This window comes from Antechinus flavipes, chromosome 6 (assembly GCF_016432865.1).
Source record: "Antechinus flavipes isolate AdamAnt ecotype Samford, QLD, Australia chromosome 6, AdamAnt_v2, whole genome shotgun sequence".
NCBI classification, from domain to species: domain Eukaryota; kingdom Metazoa; phylum Chordata; class Mammalia; order Dasyuromorphia; family Dasyuridae; genus Antechinus; species Antechinus flavipes.
Genome location: NC_067403.1, coordinates 182,970,961 through 182,991,217, shown reverse-complemented (window position 1 = coordinate 182,991,217; position 20,257 = coordinate 182,970,961). Strand labels below are relative to the sequence as shown.

General features: G+C 35.1%; 1 protein-coding gene across 1 annotated transcript; it reads left to right on the top strand.

The window, feature by feature from the left end:
• Nucleotides 1-10,125: 10,125 nt before the first annotated feature.
• On the top strand, nt 10,126-11,494 carry LOC127542154 (fructose-2,6-bisphosphatase TIGAR-like). The gene has a single exon (XM_051967727.1). It carries the CDS (start codon nt 10,233-10,235, stop codon nt 10,992-10,994), a length of 762 nt encoding a protein of 253 aa, XP_051823687.1. The 5' UTR covers nt 10,126-10,232; the 3' UTR covers nt 10,995-11,494.
• The last annotated feature ends 8,763 nt before the right edge of the window (nt 11,495-20,257 follow it).

Sequence of the window (20,257 nt, the reverse complement as noted above, 5' to 3'; positions counted from 1 at the left end):
TCTGAATTTTTTTGCCAATTTAAAAAAATTTACATATTATATTTACAATTTTTGTGTCAAAGTTCATTAGGGATTTGGTTTGTAGTTTTCTTTTGATGCTTCGATATTCCCTAGTTTAAGTATCAAGACTCCATTTGTATCATGGAAGGAGTTTGGATTACTATCCTTTTCTATTTTTGCAAAAAGTTTAGGTAATTTTGGAATTGATTGTTGTTTCAACATTTGATAGAATTTATTTGTAAATTCATCTAGTCCTTGGGTTTTTTTCTTTGGGAACTCATTTATCTTATTTTTAACATAGTTAAGACAATTAACTTTTTCTGAAATTGGGTTGTTTAAACTCTCTTATTCTGTTAATCTAGTTACTTTCTATTTTTTAACTATTCATTTCAGTTTTGTTGGCATACAATTAGGGAAAATAATTTCTGATAGTTTCTTTCATTCCATCTTCCACTTTTTGTGAATTCTTTTTCTTGATATCAAAATTTTGATTTTCTTTCTTTTGAAAAATCAGACTAGCTGCTTGTTTCATAATAGTTAGCATTGATATAGTACTTTAAGATTAACAAAGTACTTCACGTAGGTAATTTCATTTGTTCCTCACAACAACCTTGTGAGATAGGTGCTACTATTATTCCCATTTTGCAGATGAGAAAATGGAAATTTATGGAGGTCAAATGACAAAAAACAACAGCTAATAAATATCTGACAGAATTTAAGCTCACTTCTAGAGGGTGTCAAAAGAGAGACTATTTTCCCCAGATTTCTATATTACAGCAGCTGGAAAAAAGGTGCCTGTAATCCTTTGGTATTTGTTTTAAAAACAAATTTGCTAACAATGATTAATATAAATTCCATCTCATAACTAGAAGCTTACTCTGCTCCTGGAACCTCACTCTAGAATGTTACCTCATGGCTGGCATTCTCACACTAAAAATGCACTCTGCTCCTGCAACACCTTCAACTGATTGGTCAATTACTTGCAGGCCTTCTATTTTAAGAAATGTACCCAGACCAGCCATATACTTATTGCTCTGAGGGCTCCACTCCCGACTCTGGCCTTTTCCACTATGTCTCTCTAGGGAACCCTTCTCTTCTCTTACTTTACCTTTTTTTTTTTAATGAATTGTCTTCCCCAAACAGAATATAAGTTTTTTTGAGGGCACAGACTGTATTTCTAGTTGCTTGTATTTGTACTCTCAGCACTTAGCATAGTGCCTGCTCTTGTAAAGCATTTAAGCATTTAATAAATGCTTATTGATTCATTTAATTGTTGAGGGGTGAGAGATGAATAGGAGGGTGGGAGTTGCTCCCAAAGGTTGGGAGGGGTTGAGATTTAGGGTTTTTCCAATCCAGGTCCATCTCCCCCAAAGATCAGGGGGACACAATTCCTATTGCATCATAATTTCCTGTTAGCCCCAAGTAGAGCATTCTATCCATTACTTCACCTAGTTATCTATAGTTCTTTTTTTTAAAAGTTCCTAGTTTTATTTATCAATTCCATATTGATTCTTTCAATTTTTTTAATCCCTTTGATTTTCAGAACTTCTAATCTGATAGTGAATTGAGATATTTACTTATTGTTTTTTAAGGTTTTAGTTTTATGCTCAACTCATTGATTTTTTTCTCTTTTGTTGATGAACAGCTTTAAAGATATAAATTTCCTCAAGGATTGTATTAGCTATATTCTAAAAGCTTTGGCATATTGCTTTATTATCATTTTCTTCAACAAACTAACTATTGTTTCTAAGATTTGTTCTTTGGACCACCAATTTTTTCGGACTATGCTATTTGGTTTTCAATTAATTTTTCATCCCTTCTTTGAGGACACTTTATTAAATACAATTTTCTTTTCATTGTGGTTAGTAAAGGTATATTTAATATTTCTGCTTTTAGGCATCTCTTTGTGATGTTTTTATACACTTATACATGGTCAATTTTTATAAAGGTGTCATGTATAACTGTGATTATCCTTTCTCCTCCTAATGAATAATCATCTAATTAATAACCATATGTAGCTTTTCTAGAAACATTATATATATATATATGAAGAGAGAGAGAGAGAGAGAGAGAGAGAGAGAGAGAGAGAGAGAGAGAGAGAGAGAGAGAATTAGTCCTTAACTTCTTTCTTTATATTTTGGCAAATTTGTCTGGGCTTGAAAGGGAATACAATACCATCCCTTGCTATTATAGTTTTGTTGCCTATTTCTTTCTGTAATTCAATTAACTTTTCCTTTAAGCATCAATATTAGACTGATTCTTCAACTATGATGCCTTTAGGCATGATGTGGTTTCTATGATTATCTTTTAATTGTACCTATTTTTATGGTTACTTTGCCTGAGATTGTGATTGCTATTCCTCTTTTTTTTTTTTTTGTTTGTTTACCTGAGGTATAACAGATTTTGCTCATACCCTTTATTCTAATTCTGTGTGAATCTTAGTGTTTCAAGTGTTACTTGTACAACATATTGTTATATTCTGCTGATTCATTGATTCAGCTACATTCTTCAGTTTTCTAGATAAGGTCATTTCATTTACATTCACAGTTATGACTGTTGATTTTTAATTTTCCTACATTCTATTCTTGTACATTTTCTTTTCTTAGCTTTCTTCTCTTTATAAAAGCAGAATATAATGAAAACAGGAGTGTGTTTACCATTTGTTATATAAACTAAGGTGATATTTCCCTGCCCCTATTTTTTTCTCCTTGTCCAGATTTGTATTATAGGTTATTATTATTTTTCCTTTCCTTTTAATTCCCGTTTTCATGATATACTCTCAAAAAGAAAAGTGGGTTTTGCTTATGGTTAATACCTCACCAATCCTTCCTTCCCTCATTCCTTCCTCTCCTGTCTCCCTGTATCTATTTTCTACTTGAGTTAAATGCCTCTCTACACCAAACAAACTAAACACCAAACACCAATCTCTTTTCATATGATTCAAATGAAAGTGAGGTACATGAAATATCAGTTTCTCTAACTCTTTGTCTGTGTTTGCATATCATGCATCTTATATACCCTGATTGATATTATAATGATAGGACATCCTTTTCCTCCTTTTCTGACTCTTGAGGAAATAATGAGATTGCTGACTTTGTCCAGCTCTGAACTACTCATACAATTCATGAATAAGTCAAGACACCATCCTCATGATGTCATTGGTCCTCTTTCAGAATAAAGGGTTATGGGGCAGCCAGTTGGTGTAGTGGATAGAGGACCAGCCCTGAAATCAGGAGGACCTGAGTTCAAATTTGGCCTCAATCATTTAACCCGTCCTGACTGTATGACCCTGGTCACATCACTTAACCTCAATTGCCTCAGAAAAAAAAAAGGATTCACCACTATCACCATCAACAACACTAGGATATTCTCCCCTCTCCTCCCCCCTCCCCCTTTGCTTTCTTCTCCTAAGACCATCAGAACAGAACAAAGCCACCTCTTGACCTTCTATTTGTTTCATTTAGCTTCCCTATGACTCTTGAAGACTTTAAGCTTCTCAAGGGACACTTATTTCTTCCATTCTTAATTGAATGTAAGCTTTTCTTGATCTTAAAAATCCACCCCATTGTTTAAATGTACTTACATTTCTAACTTTCTCTTGATTTCCATGCTTGCCTTCTGGAGATTCTATTCAGTCTTTTTGGAGATTCTACTCATTGTGTCAAGGCTGTTCTTTTAGGAAAGCTGGAAGCCTTCTACTCCATTAAAAATCAATTTTTTCTCTTGTGGAGTTTTCCTCAGTTTTTCAGGATACATTTTTTTTTTTTTTTGATTGCAAGCCTTTATCTTTTGATCAGCCTCAAACACTTACTAGATATATGACTCTGGGCAAGTGCCTTAATCCTGCAAAGTATTTAGAGTATTGTCAATGTCTGGTTTGGCTTGGTGGCCTACTATGACTCAGGTGTAGGCTGCCTATAGGCTGCACTGTCTGGACACTCTAACTCCTCTCCCGTTGTGATGTCAGGACCTATCATCTTCTGGGACTGGGGGCTGCTTGTTCATGGTGCCTTCTACCTACTTTTACTTGTCTCTTCCTATTATCTTCCAAGACACCTCATCCTTTTCATGTGCAGTCCTATACTGGATACAGGAGCCATATTTCTTTTGTTTTCTTTATGATTATTCCTTATGGTGAATATTTAGAGTTTTCTTGATGTCTTTGATGGGGGGGATAAGGATGGAAATATGGACTCCTCTACATTTTATCACACTCCAACTTGGGCCATTATTACTCGTTTTCAAATACTCTTTGGTCTAAACAACTTGATCCTCTTTCTGTTCCTCAAATATGATATTCCATTTCCTGTCTGTTTAGAAGGCATGGTGAAGTGGGCTTAGTCACTTACTAGTTATTTGTCCTGGGCATGTCACTTAACTTGTCTGCTTTAATTTCCTCAAATCTAAAATGGGAAGCCTGTGTTTGCATAAAGCTCAACTTTCTTCTTGTTAGCTATATGGGTCTCCTCATGGAAATTGCTTTGTATTTATTTTGTATGTGTTTATTTGTATATACTATTTCCTTTGATAGATTTATTTTTATTTATTTATTGCTGAGGCAATTGGGGTTAAGTGACTTGCCAGGGTCACACAGCCAGGAAGTATTAAGTGTCTGAGGCCAAATTTGAACTCAGGTCCTCCTGACTTCAGGGCTGGTGCTATATCCACTGCACCATCTGCTACCCTTCCTTTAGATTTTAAGCTCCTAGAGGATAGAAGTTTTACAGAGATAGAACTTTACAGAAATTTTACTGAGGAAAATAGAGTTGACTGTTTTGCCCAGGATTACATAGCAAGTAAGTGTTTGAGGCCAGATTTGAACACAGGAAGATTAGTCTTCCTAATTTCAGGCCCAGAACTCTATCTGGGCTATCTATTATATATATATATATATATATATATATATATATATATATAAATAAATTGTGTTCAGTCATCATAGTTTCATATGAAATCCTATTTTCTGTTCTTAGTTTAGGAAAATGTTCATGTTGGTTGGCATTTGTCAAACCAGACTAATAAACATTAAAAAAAATTTTTTTTTAAGTATGCTTTATGTGCTCATCCCAAAAGGCAGTTCTAGGAACACTGGGTAAAAAGTTGCAAAGAGGCTGTTTAAGAGCTTATGCATGGAAAAACTGTGTGGCCATTTGACCTCTCCCAAAATGGAGTCATTCTCATGGTTTCTGCTCATTGGGGGTCTCCTAGGAGCCTGGGAGCAATTTCTCATATATGTTCTTTCAGGGGGAGATTCTTTTTCAGGTACAAGGTGATCTTATGGCTGCTGACATCTCATATCTAAAAGTGTGTGTGTGTGTGTGTGTGTGTGTGTGTGTGTGTGTGTGTGTGTGTGTGTTTAAGTAACAGATCAGGAGGTTGACAAAACACATTTCAAGAGTTATCTCATGAATTAAGCCTCTTCAGATCCTGACTCTTCACATTTGCTGTAGTCAAAATCTACGTTATAGGAGGGATGGGAATTGGTTATTTTGTTTGTTTTCTTTCAGAGAACCACTAAAAATGTCACAAATTCTGCCATTTCATTCTCTGGTACTTGAAAAATGACTTATTTATATGAAGATTTCCTACCCATCTTTCATGTGTAGCATGAAGTCTCTTATGGAGAATTAATTGCATTTCAAAGCTTTTCCTAAGGTCATTTCATTCATAAAGTTTTCCTCTTTCCATAGTTCACCAAAGTCTCACTTTGATGCCTGATCATGGCCAGTGTAGCCTGACTTCTCAAAAGTTCACAGGTTGCCTATTAAATTGAAAATATGACAATTATAGTCTTGGTGACATATTTTATATCTGTCATTTGAGGTTCTGACTAGTTCAGTTCAGTTTCACCACCATATTAGCTATATAGGAATACACTTTCAGGAGCTCTTGCAAGCTCTCTTAAACACATTCAATTAAAAAAAAATATTTATTTTATTTCTTATTTCTTATTTTTATTATAGCTTTTTATTTGCAAAACATATGCATGGGTAGTTTTTTTTTTAACATTGACCTTTGCAAAACCTTCTTTTTCCCTCCTTCCCCCCACCCCCTCCCCAGATGGCAGGTAATCTTTTACAAGTTAAATATGTTAAAGTATATGCTAAATACAATATATGCATACATATTTATAGTTATCTTGCTGCTAAAGAAAGATCGGATCTAGAGAGAAGGTAAAAATACCTGAGAAGGGAAACAAAAATGCAAGCAAATAATAACAGAAAGAGTGGAAATGCTAAGTTGAAACACATTCAATTTCCTTCCAATATGAATTCTTTTATGTGCTTCAGTGTTTGCTCTAGCAAAAGGCTTTTACTTACTCATTATGCTCAAAGGGTTTCTCCACAGTATTTATTTTTGAATGTAGAGTAACATGGAAATTTTTGCTGAAGCTTTCCCTAAATTCAGTGCATTTAAATGGTTCCTCAACAGTATAAATGAGGTCCTGAATGAAGGATGTGGTGTGCAGAGAGAAACTGAAGAACTGATAAAAATTATTCCCTGGGACAGGAAGGAAGAAAGCTCTGAGTATTGGGATCAGTTTAGTTCTGGAGTCCCACCTTCTGGAGGTAACTCAGTTCAGAAATCCAAGTTATATCAAGTCCCTGAGGCTAAAATTTCCCTATCAAATGGCTTATGGCCCATGGCTTCACTACTGCCCTCCTTTGGATCTGTCCAAGATGGAACCCTGCCTCATGGTGTTTTTCCCTCCTCCCCCTCCCCCCTACCACATGGTGTCTCCCCTAATCCTACAATGTTTTTCAATTCCAAAAAATCATAGCTAATTAACTCTTATGGGATGCTAAGTCCCTTTCAAGATTTGGCCTGCTGACTAAGGGTAAACCCTCACCTAATGGAGTGTTTCCTTTCTCCTGGTGAATGGCAAGTTCCATTAGGGAACTTGCCCTTTTCATCATTAATTATTAAAACCTCTTTCTATGCTCTCCCAACTTTTCCATATTTACCATTCCTGGTGTCTAATTTACCTTTTATTTTATCTGTAACCTCTTCCCTAAATAAACATGTCTTTTGCCAAAGAGAATAACCATTGTGAATTCTTCATATAATTGAACCCCAACTTTTATTGTTTTTCCTAAAGCACATCATCTGGTGCCTAAATAACAGCATTTGGTGCTATATCAGTCACATCACTATGAGTTTTTCACTATTTAGTAAGATGACCTCTCTGACTGAAGATTTAAACATTTAAAAGGTTTCTCTCCAGTATGAGTTCTTTGATGTATATCAAGACTTTCTCTCTGGTTGGAGGATTTTTCACATTCACAACATACATAGTATTTCTCTACAGTATGAATTCTCTGATATTCAGTAAATCTTGCCTTCCAGATGAAGGATTTCCTGACATTCATGGCACTCAAAGGGTTTCTCTTTAGAATGAATTCTTTTATGTTTTTAAAGGCTTGCCCTCCAGAGAAAAGAGTTCTACATTTGTTATGCTCAAAAAGATTTTTCTCCAGTATGACTTCTCTAATGCATAGTAAAACTTTCTTTTTGTATAAAGGATTTCCCACATTCATTACACACAAAGGGTTGCTCTTCAGTATGAATTTTCTGATGCTCAGTAAGACTTTCCCTTCAACTGAAGGATTTGCCACCTTCTTTAGACGAGGTTTCTCAGGAGAATGAATTCTCTGGTAATAAAAAAGGGATTTCCTATGGCTAAATGCTTTCCCACATTCATTGCATTCAAAGGGTTTCTCTCCAGTACAGTTCCCCTTTGAGTAAGAAGACTTGCTCTCTGAGGGAAAGAGCCCCCACATTCTTTATATTCAAAGGGTTTCTCTTCTATATGTATTTTGTTTAAGGTGTTCCTTAAAACTGAAAGCTTTTCTACATTCATTACACATATAGGATTTCTGTCCACTATAAATTCTCTGATGTAGAAGAAGGTATCTCCTTTGGTTAAAGTCATTACATTCATAGGATATTTGTACAGTATGAGTACTTTTAGGTTCATTAAGATACCTTCTCTAGCTGAAGGCTATCCCTCACAGAAGTGGCTGTTTGTCCTTCATCTTTTTTCCTGAGGCAATTGAGGTTAAGTTCCTTGCCCAGGGTCACACACTAAGAAGTGTTTTGTCTGAGGCCATATTTCAACTCAGATCCTCCTGACTTCAGGGCTGGTGCTCTATCCACTGCATCAACTAGCTGCCCCTGTCTTTCATTCTTGAAGAGGAACCTGATACAAGGGAGGTGTTACCATGACATGCAAGAGAATTGGATTTAAGTGAGGGAGAGCTGTGTAAAGTCACCCGCCTCACCTTCTCCTCCAGGATCATCTGGGTCCAGTGGCAAGATATAAGTCAAGACAAGTGGAGATGGCTGTGAATGCAATGGGAAGCCTTGGCCTTTTTAAACTAAGATCTTCAACAGGTCTCAGTTTGACTGAGGCTATCCCCTCATTCATTACATATATAGAGCTTTTGTCTTATATGAATCTGTTATATGTAATACTGTATTTCTTCTGATTGAAGGTTTCTTCATATACATTATTTTCATATGATTCCCCTCCAGTATATAACATATGATAGTAAATAAATCTAAGTAGTAAATGGAGGGCTTCTAGTGTTTATTGTACTTGTAAATCTTCTTTCCAAAGGATAGTCTATTATATTAATTGTGATAGAATGGAGATGTTTTTTTTTCCTTGTAGGAGCTCTCTTCTGTAATGACCCTTACCTGGAATTTCTTTCAAAGCTATTTCTTTTACAGACACTTTCCTCATAAGCATTATTCCTGTGAGCCTCTCTACCTGACATCATATTCCCAAGCATTTCAAATTTTGGAATCCTAAGGACTATCTCTTGACACCCTTTCCTTAAATGCGTCTCAAACCAAACCCCCTTGTTAGAGATGAGTCCATGATTTCACATTTAGGGAAATCTGCAGGAATTGCACCAACCACAGAGCCAAGCTATGGGTCATCAGATCTAAGTCAGGGTCCTGAACACAGCAAGAATAGGAAGTGAGGAAGATTCAGTCCTCCCCCAAGCATCTGGCAGAAGCAACCCTGAACGCATCAGGGCTCCATGGTTTATCCTCATGGAAACTCCTGCTTTGGCATTCAGGATACATTTATTTTCTCTAACTGGACTGAAACCAATTTATTTCTGGGTTGGAACCTGGGAACTCCAGGAAGACAAGGGATTTATAATTCTCTTATTTTATATCCCTGTAAAAGATCTTCTGAGCAGCGACCAGCTCTCTCCAGTTCTTCTGGTGAACATCCTTGAATGTCATAGATTCCTGAAACACGACTACATCTTGGCTCACCCAAGGATGCTGACAACTTCTTACCTGAGGCTGGCCTATTAGGAGAACCAGGGTCATTTCCTTTTCCCTGTCACAACTCCACATTGCCATGAGATTTTATTCTCCTTCCCTCATCCCTCCCCAAGACAACAAACCATCTGATATAGATTAAATATATGCAAATTGGTTGAATGAATATTTTTGATCACAACTAGAACCAAATGCACTCTATCTTTTTCATCTCTGATATATGATTTTATGAGGACACAGCCACATTCATGTTGTAAGTTTTGTCTAAGCCTCTTTCGAATGCTGAAACAAATTTCTGGAATCTACAGCCAGGACACATTGCTTAGTTCTAGCATGTGACCTCTTCAAAAGCTTTAATGGAATTGAGTCCCTGAAGGATATAATATCAGGGCCAAGACCTGATACTATAGGTCTAGAGCTCTAGGAGAACTGCAAGAGAAATGATAGGGCAAGCTTGACTGATTTTGGCACCTCCTCAAACTGGAAATTCCAAGAAGAGATCAGCAATCAGAAAAGGGATGCCAGGAGAGGGGGGAATCTTCCAGGTTAGAAAAGGCAGCTAAGACATGATGAAGTCTAAAGAGGCAGAAAGGGAACTGGATGAGGAGAAAAAAAAGACATTGATTACCAGGAAATTATCCAGAAGAGGGCAGCCTGGGCCTTAAAATTGAGTCATAAGAGTTTCTGAACCCATAGGAAGTACCGATGGTATTGAGTACTAATATCTGCTGAGAGCAGTAGAAAATGATGGCAGAGCTACTAGTGGGAAGGGAGGACAAACATCTATTTGCATCATTGAAAAGTTGTATGGCTTCTGCAGTACCGACTAAGCAGCGCTGGTGGCCATAGGCTCTTCAGAGCCGATCCCGGGCTGCTCTTGGGGATCTCCCGAGACCCTCACCTCTCCTCACCTCGACGCCGGGCAGAGAATGGCTCGTTTCGCTTTAACCGTTGTCCGACATGGAGAAAGAAGATATAACAGAGAGAAAATTCTTCAAGGTCAAGGTGTAGATGAACCTCTTTCAGAAACTGGTTTTAGACAAGCATCTGCTGCTGGTGAATTTCTTAAGAATGTGAAGTTTACTCATGTTTTCTCAAGTGATCTCATGCGTACAAAACAGACCACTGCTATGATTTTGGAGAAAAGTAAATTTTGTAAAGAAGCAACAGTAAAATATGATAGAAGACTTCGTGAAAGAAAGTATGGCATCGCAGAAGGTAAACCTCTATGTGAATTAAAGGCATTGGCCAAAGCAGCTGGGGAACAGTGCCCAAATTTTACACCTCCTGAAGGAGAAACATTAGATCGGGTGAAATTACGAGCAAAGGACTTTTTTGAATTTCTTTGTCAACTGGTACTGGATGAAGCGGGTCAGAAAGAAAAGCCCTCATCAGGAATAATGGACAGTGGCCTAGAGGCTTTTCTAACAGGAACATTTTCATTAGGAAGCAACTGTGGATTTGATCTTAATTCAGAGAGTGTTTCCCAAGTATTAGATGCTAATATATTGGTGGTGAGTCACGGGGCTTACATGAGAAACATGTTTACTTATTTTGTAGTTGATCTACTCTGTAACTTACCAGCAAACTTAACCAAATCGGACCTCAGTTCAGTCAGCCCCAATACAGGGATAAGTCACTTTATAATAAATGTAGAACAAAGTGCTACAGGAATTAAAAAAAAACCATAAAGTGCATTTGTATTAATCTACAGGATCACCTAGCCAGAATGACAGAAAGTGCCTAGCCTCAAATAAATCATTAGGATCTTAATATTTTTGTGTCATTGAGGGAGCACCTTGCTTCCAATAGTTTTGATTCCAAATACTTAAAAAAAGTTTTCAGAAATAGGTTACAAAATGAACATGGAAAGCTAGTAACATAAAAACTCTGTTCTCAAAGAGAACCCAGGGAATGAATTTTAAAGTATGTTTTGAAAAAGATCCACTACTGGTGTTTTGCAAAAGAAATGTCACTTTGACATGTCAAATGTCATTTGAGTAGAAATGGCCATGTCCTTGTTGATAAAATCCAGTGTTGTCAAATGAAGTATTATAACTTTGTTATAATTTTGAAATATAATTTATTATCACTGTATTTAATGTATTGCTTTATTTTGCTAAATGTTAGCACTGAGGATGGTTATTTTTAATAACACTACCATGATTTATAAAAGAAAAAAAAAAGAAAAGTTGTATGAAGGGGAGAGATGATGGAGAATGAGGATTAATATTGATATGGGCATTGAAGGTTTTTAGCAGGAGTACAGATGGATAGTGAACAGAAACATCTCATGGGAGCAACAGAAAATGCACATGAGGAAGTGGAGACTCCTCCATAGCAGGGGTATAGATGGGAAGTGGAGACCAACATCTAGCAGCAATGGAAAATTATGGTGGTGGAGGAAGTGAGTAAATACTCCCTGCTGCAAGCAATGAGGAATTGCAGGAAGCAAAGCAAACTGAGGAACTATAAGAGATGATAACTGTTTCAAGTCTATTTTAGTTCAGGTCTGTCTATGTCTAGAGCTATAGCAGGTTCTCTGGAGAAACACTGGGCATTGGTAGGTGCTGCCATTTTTCTTTTCATAATCTCGATTATGAATTATTCTTTCTTCCTCTCAACTTTGTGAATGAGGAGCTTGTAAGAGGAGTCATTGCAGTTTGCTAGGTGGTAGCATATAGTGAAGTTGCCTGATTTTTCTGGGTGAGGAAGATTTTCTTATTTTTTTTTATTTTTATTTTTAAAATATTTGCAAGGCTAATTTTTCAATATTGACCCTTGCAAAGACTTGTGTTCCAATTTTCTTCTTTCCCCCATCCCCTCCCCTACATGGCAAGTAATCCAATATATGTTAAACATGGTAAATATATATGTAAATCCAAAATAGGCATACATATTTATATGATTATCTTGCTGCACAAGAAGAATCAGATCAAAAAGAGGAAAAATGAGAAAGAAAATAAAACTTAAGCAAACAACAACGAAAGAAGTGAAAATGCTATGTTGTGATTAGCAGCAAATAATCCTCCAAACTGTATCTAGGGTCTTGGGGTTAGATGAAATATCTGCCAACAGAGTTTCAGATTTGTGAAATGCTGGGACCTATTTTTTTCATTGTTTGGCATAAAACTAGACTCCAAGGACCCTAAAGGTACAAAGTTACCAAATGTTTCTTTTAGCAGTGGGAAGTCTGAAGAACTATGCTCATTTTATTTCCCCAACTAAATGCTATAATTTTCTACAATGCATAATGTCCACTAGACTCTGGTGTCACTCTGGTGCATTGACCTTTAGGAATAAATGATTTACAGTTACTGATGAAGCCAATAGGTAGTTCACAATGGGATTTATAAGAAATCTAAAAAGTCACATAGATGAGACATTGCATAATAATTTGATTTGATTTTTCTAGGCTTTCTCTGGTTTTTAATGGAGCCGAAGGGCAAATATCAGAATTTACATAATGGAGTTGTTTGAGAATAAGTCTCTACCATCAATCAGAGAGGTCTGTTACAGTTTGACTATGCCTCTACCAAGTAAGTTAAAATTTTGATCGATCCTTACTATTTGATATCTCACAAAATAAATAAAAAAAGTTTCCTTGGACAGAAATAATTTGTCAAGTAGACATTCCATTAATGGAAAGTTTCTGATTTATCTACTTTTTATCTTCTATTTTATATTTTCTCCATTTCCTCACTTGCAAACAACTTGCAGTTGTTTTTTGTTTGTTTGTTTAACCAGTGGAGGGAAATACATTTATAATTTTTAAATAATTCTATTGATATTTAAAATTCTCATATCATTAGGATTTCTCCTCATCTCTCTTACCACAGAGGTCCAGCCAAAAAAATTTTTTTTAGAGAAAAAAAGAGGAAAATAAATCAGCAAACCTAATCAATATATTTAAAAAGTCTGAAAAAACGAAATGTTTCACACTCATGATTTTCACTTACTCAAAGGAGAGGGTGGTTGTGTCTTCTGTAGGGCCATACTTGTTCTTTGCAATTTTGTAACATACATATTTGATTATTTTGTAGTTATTCTTTCCATTAACATTGCTACAGGAATTGTCTACTTTCTCCCCCAACCCATAGCTTACTTTACTCTGTATCAGTTCATGTATGTTTTCATGTTATTCTGATTTCTTCATATTTGTAACATTGTGTTATGGTCAAGAACCAAAACTTGCTTAGCCTATTTCCAAATCAATGTACATCTACTTTGTTTCTAGATCTTTGCTATCACAAAATGCTGCTATATTCTGGTGTATATGGGGACTTTCTTCTTGCCTCAAACATCTCTCCACTCGAATCCATCTTAATTCAGCTACCAAAGTGATTGTCTTTTTTTTTTAATTAAAGCTTTTTATTTTCAAAACATATTCATGCATAATTTTTCAACATTGACCCTTACATAATCTTGTGTTCCAAATTTCTCCATCCTCCCCCTACTCCCTTCCCTAGAAACATGGTAAAAATATGTTAAATACAATATATGTCTACATATTTATACAATTATTTTGCTACACATGAAAAATCAGATCAAAAAAGAAAAAAAATAGGAAAGAAAACAAAATACAAGCAAATCACAACAAAAAGAGTGAAAATGCTATGTTGTGATCCACCCTCAGTTCCCACAATCCTCTCTCTGGGTGCAGATGGCTCTCTTTATCACAAGACCATTGGAACTGGCCTCAAACATATAATTGTTGGAAAAAGTCATGTCTGTCAGAATTGATCATTGTGTAATCTTGCCGTTGTTGCTGTGTACAATGATCTCCTGGTTCTGCTCATTTCACAAAGTGATTTTCTTAAATCACAGAAATGATCAATGTTATCTCCTACTTAATATACTTTAGTGCAGTGGTTCTCAAACTTTTATTTTCAGTATGTTTATCCTATTAAAAATTATTGAGAATCTCTCCAAAGCATTTTTGTTTATCTGGATTATATTTATAGACATTTACCATATTGGAAATAAAAATTATTTTTGAATTTGTAGAACCTCTAAAAGGATTTCAGAGATCTCCAGGATTCTCTCAACCATATTTTGGGAACCACTGCATTAGTGGTTCCCAATACCTCCAGGATCAAATTTTAAAAATCCTTCTATTTGGCATTAAATCCCTTCATAATCCAATACTCCATCCTATACTTTTCTAGTCTTCTGATATCTTACTCTCCAATCTCTCCTCACCCCCTTTTCCCTCCCCGCTTCCCCCCGCTCCTGCCCCAGGCAATTGGGGTTAAGTGACTTGCCCAGAGTCAGGAAGTGTTAAGTGTCTGAGATCACATTTGAACTCAGGTCCTCCTGACCAGGGCTGGTGCTCTATCTGCTGCGCCACCTAGCTGCCCCTCCAATATACTCTTTCATTCAGTGATACTGGCCTCCTTATATTGTTCCTTGAAGGAGACAGTCCATTTCTTAGCTCTAGGTATTTTATCTAGCTGTACTCCATGCCTGAAATTCCACCTCATCTCTACTTATTGGCTTCCCTGAATTCTTTCAAGTCCCAGCTAAAATTTTACCTTCTATAGGAAGTCTTTCTTAAGTCTTCTTAATTCTAGCACCTTTTCCTCTGGTGAATATTTCCTATTAATACTGTATATAGCTTTTTCTTTCTCTTTTTGGTACATACTTATTTGTGTTTTCTTCCTTACTAAATTGTGTCTTTTGTCATTCTTTCTATCTAGTTAATAAATGCTTATTGACTGACACAGACTGTCATTGACTTTCTTGGAATTTTTGTCTAGATCAGTGGTTCTCAAACTTTTGTTTTCAGTATCTTTATCCTATTAAAAATTATTGAGGATATCTCCAAAGCATTTTTGCTTATCTGGATTATATTTATGGACATTTACCATATTGGAAATAAAAACTATTTTTGAATTTGTAGACCCTCTAAAAGGATTTCAGAGATCCCCAGGATTCTCTAGACTATACTTTGAGAACCATTGGTCCAGATGAATTATCTTCATCCAGAAAACTCACTCTAATCCTGGACTAATTTTCACTTTAGAAGATCCTTATACCCCCATTGCCCCTTCCCTCTGATTTGCTGGTTCCTCTCAGAACTCCTAAGGAGGCCTAGGCAATGACATCATCATTCCTCTTCAGGCTGTGTGTGACTCATCTCTACAGATACTTTCCTCCCCAAGAGTCATAGGTGGGAAATAGGCCAAAGAAACATGTACATATAGTGTTACAAGCAAAATTCATAAGGATAAAATTGCCAATTAATAGCACAAGATAATATTTATTCAAAACTAAAGCAAACATATTATGCATTAGAAGAAAAATACAGGAGTAAAGCAAGGAAGCCTACTCTTGCTACAATTTTTTTATATAATTCTAAAAATGCTATCAATAGCAACAAGAAAAGAGAAAAAATTAAAGGTCTAAGTTAAGATATAGAGTAGATAAAACTATTTTTAACAACAATAACTGGCATTTATAAAGCACTTATTATGTACTAGATATTATGTTAAGTGCTTTACAATTATTATCTCACTTAATTCTAACAAAAACCCTAGGTAGTAGGTCCTATAATTATCCCCATTTTACAGATGAAGCAAATAGAGTTTAAATGACTTGTTCTAGATCACTTAGCTAGTAAGTGCAAGTGCTAGGTGAATTGAACTCTGGACTCCAGGCTGGGCAGTCTATCCCCTGAATCATCTAGTGATCCCTAGTTGCTGAAAATGTGACAGTTTATTTAGAAAATCCTATGGAATCAAAAAAGATGTAAATTGGCACAATTAATAATTTCTGCAAAGTGGTAGGTTACAAAATAAACTCACAAGATTAATAGCATATCTTTATAATAATAATAAAATCCAAGAGGCAATTATAAAAAGTGAAATCATGTTCCAAATAAATACAAAGTGCATAAATTATCTGGGGATCAATCTAGCAAAGTACACATAAAATACTTGTATAGGTTCAATTACAAAGGAGTCTAGTGAAAAAAGAAGAGCAATTTAAATAGGCAGAGGAATGATCAGTTCTTCTGACTGCTCTGTGCCAATGCAATAAAAATTACAATATGTCAAAAGTAATTTAAAATTATAATGATATACTATTCAGACCTTCAAAAGAAACTTCACATTACTTAATAAAATAATAACAAAATCCTTTTGGAGAAACAAAATATTGAGGGAATAATCTCGGAAAGTGATGAAATAGAATATCAAGAATATCAAGGGAAATCATGAAAAGAAGTAGGAAAGAAGAAAGAATAGCATTTCCAGAGCTCAAACTGCATTATTAATCACAAACCATCAAAACTATTTAGTATTTTTTTCAAAACAGAAAATAAGCAATGGAATAGATTAAATTAAAGGAACTCAGAAACAATGGAGTGCAATATCCAAATGTTTGATGAACTGAAAAATTGTTACTTAGGAAAGAACTTCATATTTGACAAAAACTGCTGGGAAAATGGAAAAGAAGGCAGAAGAATTTGCTTTAGACTTACACATTATAATGACAATAAATTCTAAATATATATGTGTATATATTATACACATACATACACAGACACATACGTATATATATATATGTATATATATATACGTATATATATATACACACACATACATATTTGTTGTTCACTAATTTCATTATCTCTTTTATTTATATCAAACACTAATCCAAGAAATTTGAAATAAAGATTTCCACTCCCTCTCATTTGACCATTTCCATTGTTATCCTAGGTGCATTGATTTTGTTTGTGCAAAGGCTTTTTAAGTTTAATGTAATCAATGTCATCTATTTTATCTTTTGGTATTGCATCTATCACTTGTTTCATTAAGAATAGATTTTCTAAATGTTAGTGAGAGGAAAAAGACCAGCAAAAATAATTAAAGATGTAAGACAGGTAAAGAGGAGATAAAACTATCTCCATATGCCGATGATCTTTTATTGACTGATATGATATAATATTTACTGGAGCCATGACAAATTTATGTTACAGATCTGAATTGAGCTCTAACTGCTATTAGGTAATCTCTTTTTAAATCACTATTCCGTTGTCTACCATGACTCTTCCAAACTTATTTATCCCTTTTCAAACTTTGCATTGTTTTGCTCTTCTCCCACTCTCAGCTGAGAACCTTGCCTTATCTTTTACCAACCCCCATCCCAAAACTGAGGTTATTTCCTGGGAGCTCCCTCTTCTTCCTCTTGCTTCATCTCCTATCACTCAGATACCGCCTCATTATCTCCTTCCTGCCCCTTCTACTTGTTACAGTGATACTATTCCATCCTATCTTCTTTAACAGGTTGTTCCCCTTATCATACTCTTTCTACTATTTTATTTATTCATTTTTTTGGCTGAGCAATTAGGGTTAAATGACTTGCCCAGGGTCACACAGCTAGAAAGTATGATATCCAAAAGTATTAAGTGTCTGAGATCAGATTTGAACTCAGGTTCTCTTGACTTCAGGGCTGGCACTCTATATACTGCACCACCTTGCTGCCCCCCTTTCTATTATTTTCAATCTCCTGTCTATTGGCTAATTTCTTATTGTCTCCAAATATGCCCATGTCTTTTTCATCTATATTTTTTCACTTGGTGATCTCATCAGCTCCTTTAATTACCATCTCTATGGTGTTGATTCTTAAACCTATTTATCCTGCCACAAACTCTACTAACCTTCAATCTCACATTTTCAACTGCTTTTTGGACATCACAAACTGAATGTTCGCTACACATTTTAAACAACATGGCTAAAACAGAGAACTCATTATATTTCCCTTTAACTTTCGCTCCCCATATTTTCTCTATTACTGGAGAGGGCAAGACCATCTTCCCAGTCCTTCAGGCTCACAATCTAGGAGTCATTGTGGATTCCTCATTATCTCTCACCACCCCATAGCCAATTTATTGCCAAGGTCTATTGATTTCACCTTTGCAACATCTCTAATATATGCTCTTTCCTCTCCTTTGACAATGACATCACTCTAGTGCAGGCCCTCATCATTTCACTCTTGGATTATTGCAATATTTTCTGAAGGATTTGCCTGTCTGAAGGCTTCTCCATTCAAATCCACTGTCTATTCAATCACTAAAGTGATTTTTCTAACGTATAAGTCTCATAATGTCACCTCGTTTTATTGTCTCCAAGACCAAATACAAAATCTGTTTGTCATTCAAAGCTCTCCACAATAAAGCCCCTTCCTATCTTTCTAGTTTTCTTACACCTTACTCTCTGATATATACTCTTTAATTCAGTGACATTTGGTTTCCCGGCTGTTCCATGAATAAGACACTTCACTTCTCAGTTCCTGTGTATTTCCAAAGGCTGTTCCCTATCCTTGGAATGTTCTTCCTCTGCTATGACTAATGATGTCCCTGTCTTCCTCAAGTCCCCACTAAAATCCCATCTTCCACAGGAAGCCTCCCCTAACCTTTCTTAATTTTAGCACTTTCCATATTTAATGATTTCCTGTTTATCCTGTATATATTTGTTTGGATGCTGTCTTCTCCCTTAGATTATGAGTTTCTTAAGATTAGGGACTTGTCTTTTGCCCTTTTTAGGAACCTTAACACCTAGCACAGTGCCTGGCACATAGCAGACACTTAATATGTATTCACTGATTTATTGATATTATGCTATGCTTAGAAAAATTAGCAAAGATGCTAACTGAGACAATTAATTAAAGCTATTCCATTAAAAAGAAATCCCATTCCAAATAATCAGAAAGAACATAAAATAACTGGGGATTGATTTACCAGAGCACACAAAAGACTTGCATATAGATTCAATTACAAAATGCTCCTCAAGGAAATTAAGAACAATATAAATAGCTGGAGGAATATTTAATCTCATGGCTAGACTTGGCATTATAATAAAAATGCCAATACTACCAAATTAATTTACACTCTTATGCTCTGCTAATTGTACTACCAAGGAGATATCTTACAGAACTCAATAAAGTAATAAAATTCATTTAGAAAAACAAAAAAAAAATCTAAAATATCAAGAGAAATGGTAAAAAGAGGAAAAGACAAAGGAGAAATGATACTTCTAGACATTTAACTATTTTATAAAGCAGCAGTCTTCAAAACCATCTGATATTGCTTAAAAAGTAAAGAGAGAGATCAATGAATCAGATTAAGTAATGGCTCAATAACTCAGTGTTTGATTAAAAAAAAAAGACAACATAATTGCTTAAGAAAAAGTCCTTTCATGAAAAAAAAGCTATTGGAAAACTGGAAGATAGAAATTAGGCTTACACCAACATTTTATATTATATCCTGCAATACATTCTAAATAAATATATAATCTTAATATTAAAGATCATACTCTAAAAATTAGAAGAGAAACAGTATATATCTTTCACAGCTCTCATAGTAGGAGGTATATTCTTAACTAAACAAGAGGTAGAGGAAATTACAAAATATAAAATAGATAACTTTGATTACATGAAATGGAAAAGTTTTTGCATAGGCAAGATTAATGCATCTAGAATAATAAAGGTAAGGGACTTTTTTGTTTTGGAAGTGATTGATTGGGAAAAAATATTTGTAGCAAATTTGTTTGATTGTAGCATGAACAAACACTTTTCAAGATAATTACAAAGTATTCACAACATGAACAAATGCTCCAAATCATTAATAATAAAAGAAATATAAATCCAAACAATTCCAAGGTTTTGCCTTACACCTCGCTAATTATTAAAAATGACAAAAAATAGCAATGCTCAATGCTGAAAGGGTCGTGGATAACAGGTATTATAATACATTGTTGGTGGAGCTGCCAAACAATTTTTCTGTTTTGGAAAGAAATTTGGGATTATGTAAATAAAATTACTAAAGTGACCATACTCTTTAAATCTAATACTCTATTACTAAGCTAATACCCAGAGAAACCATTAATAAGAAGAAAACTCTTACATACCACAAAATATTTATAGCAGCCCTTTTGTGATAGCAGAAGCTAGA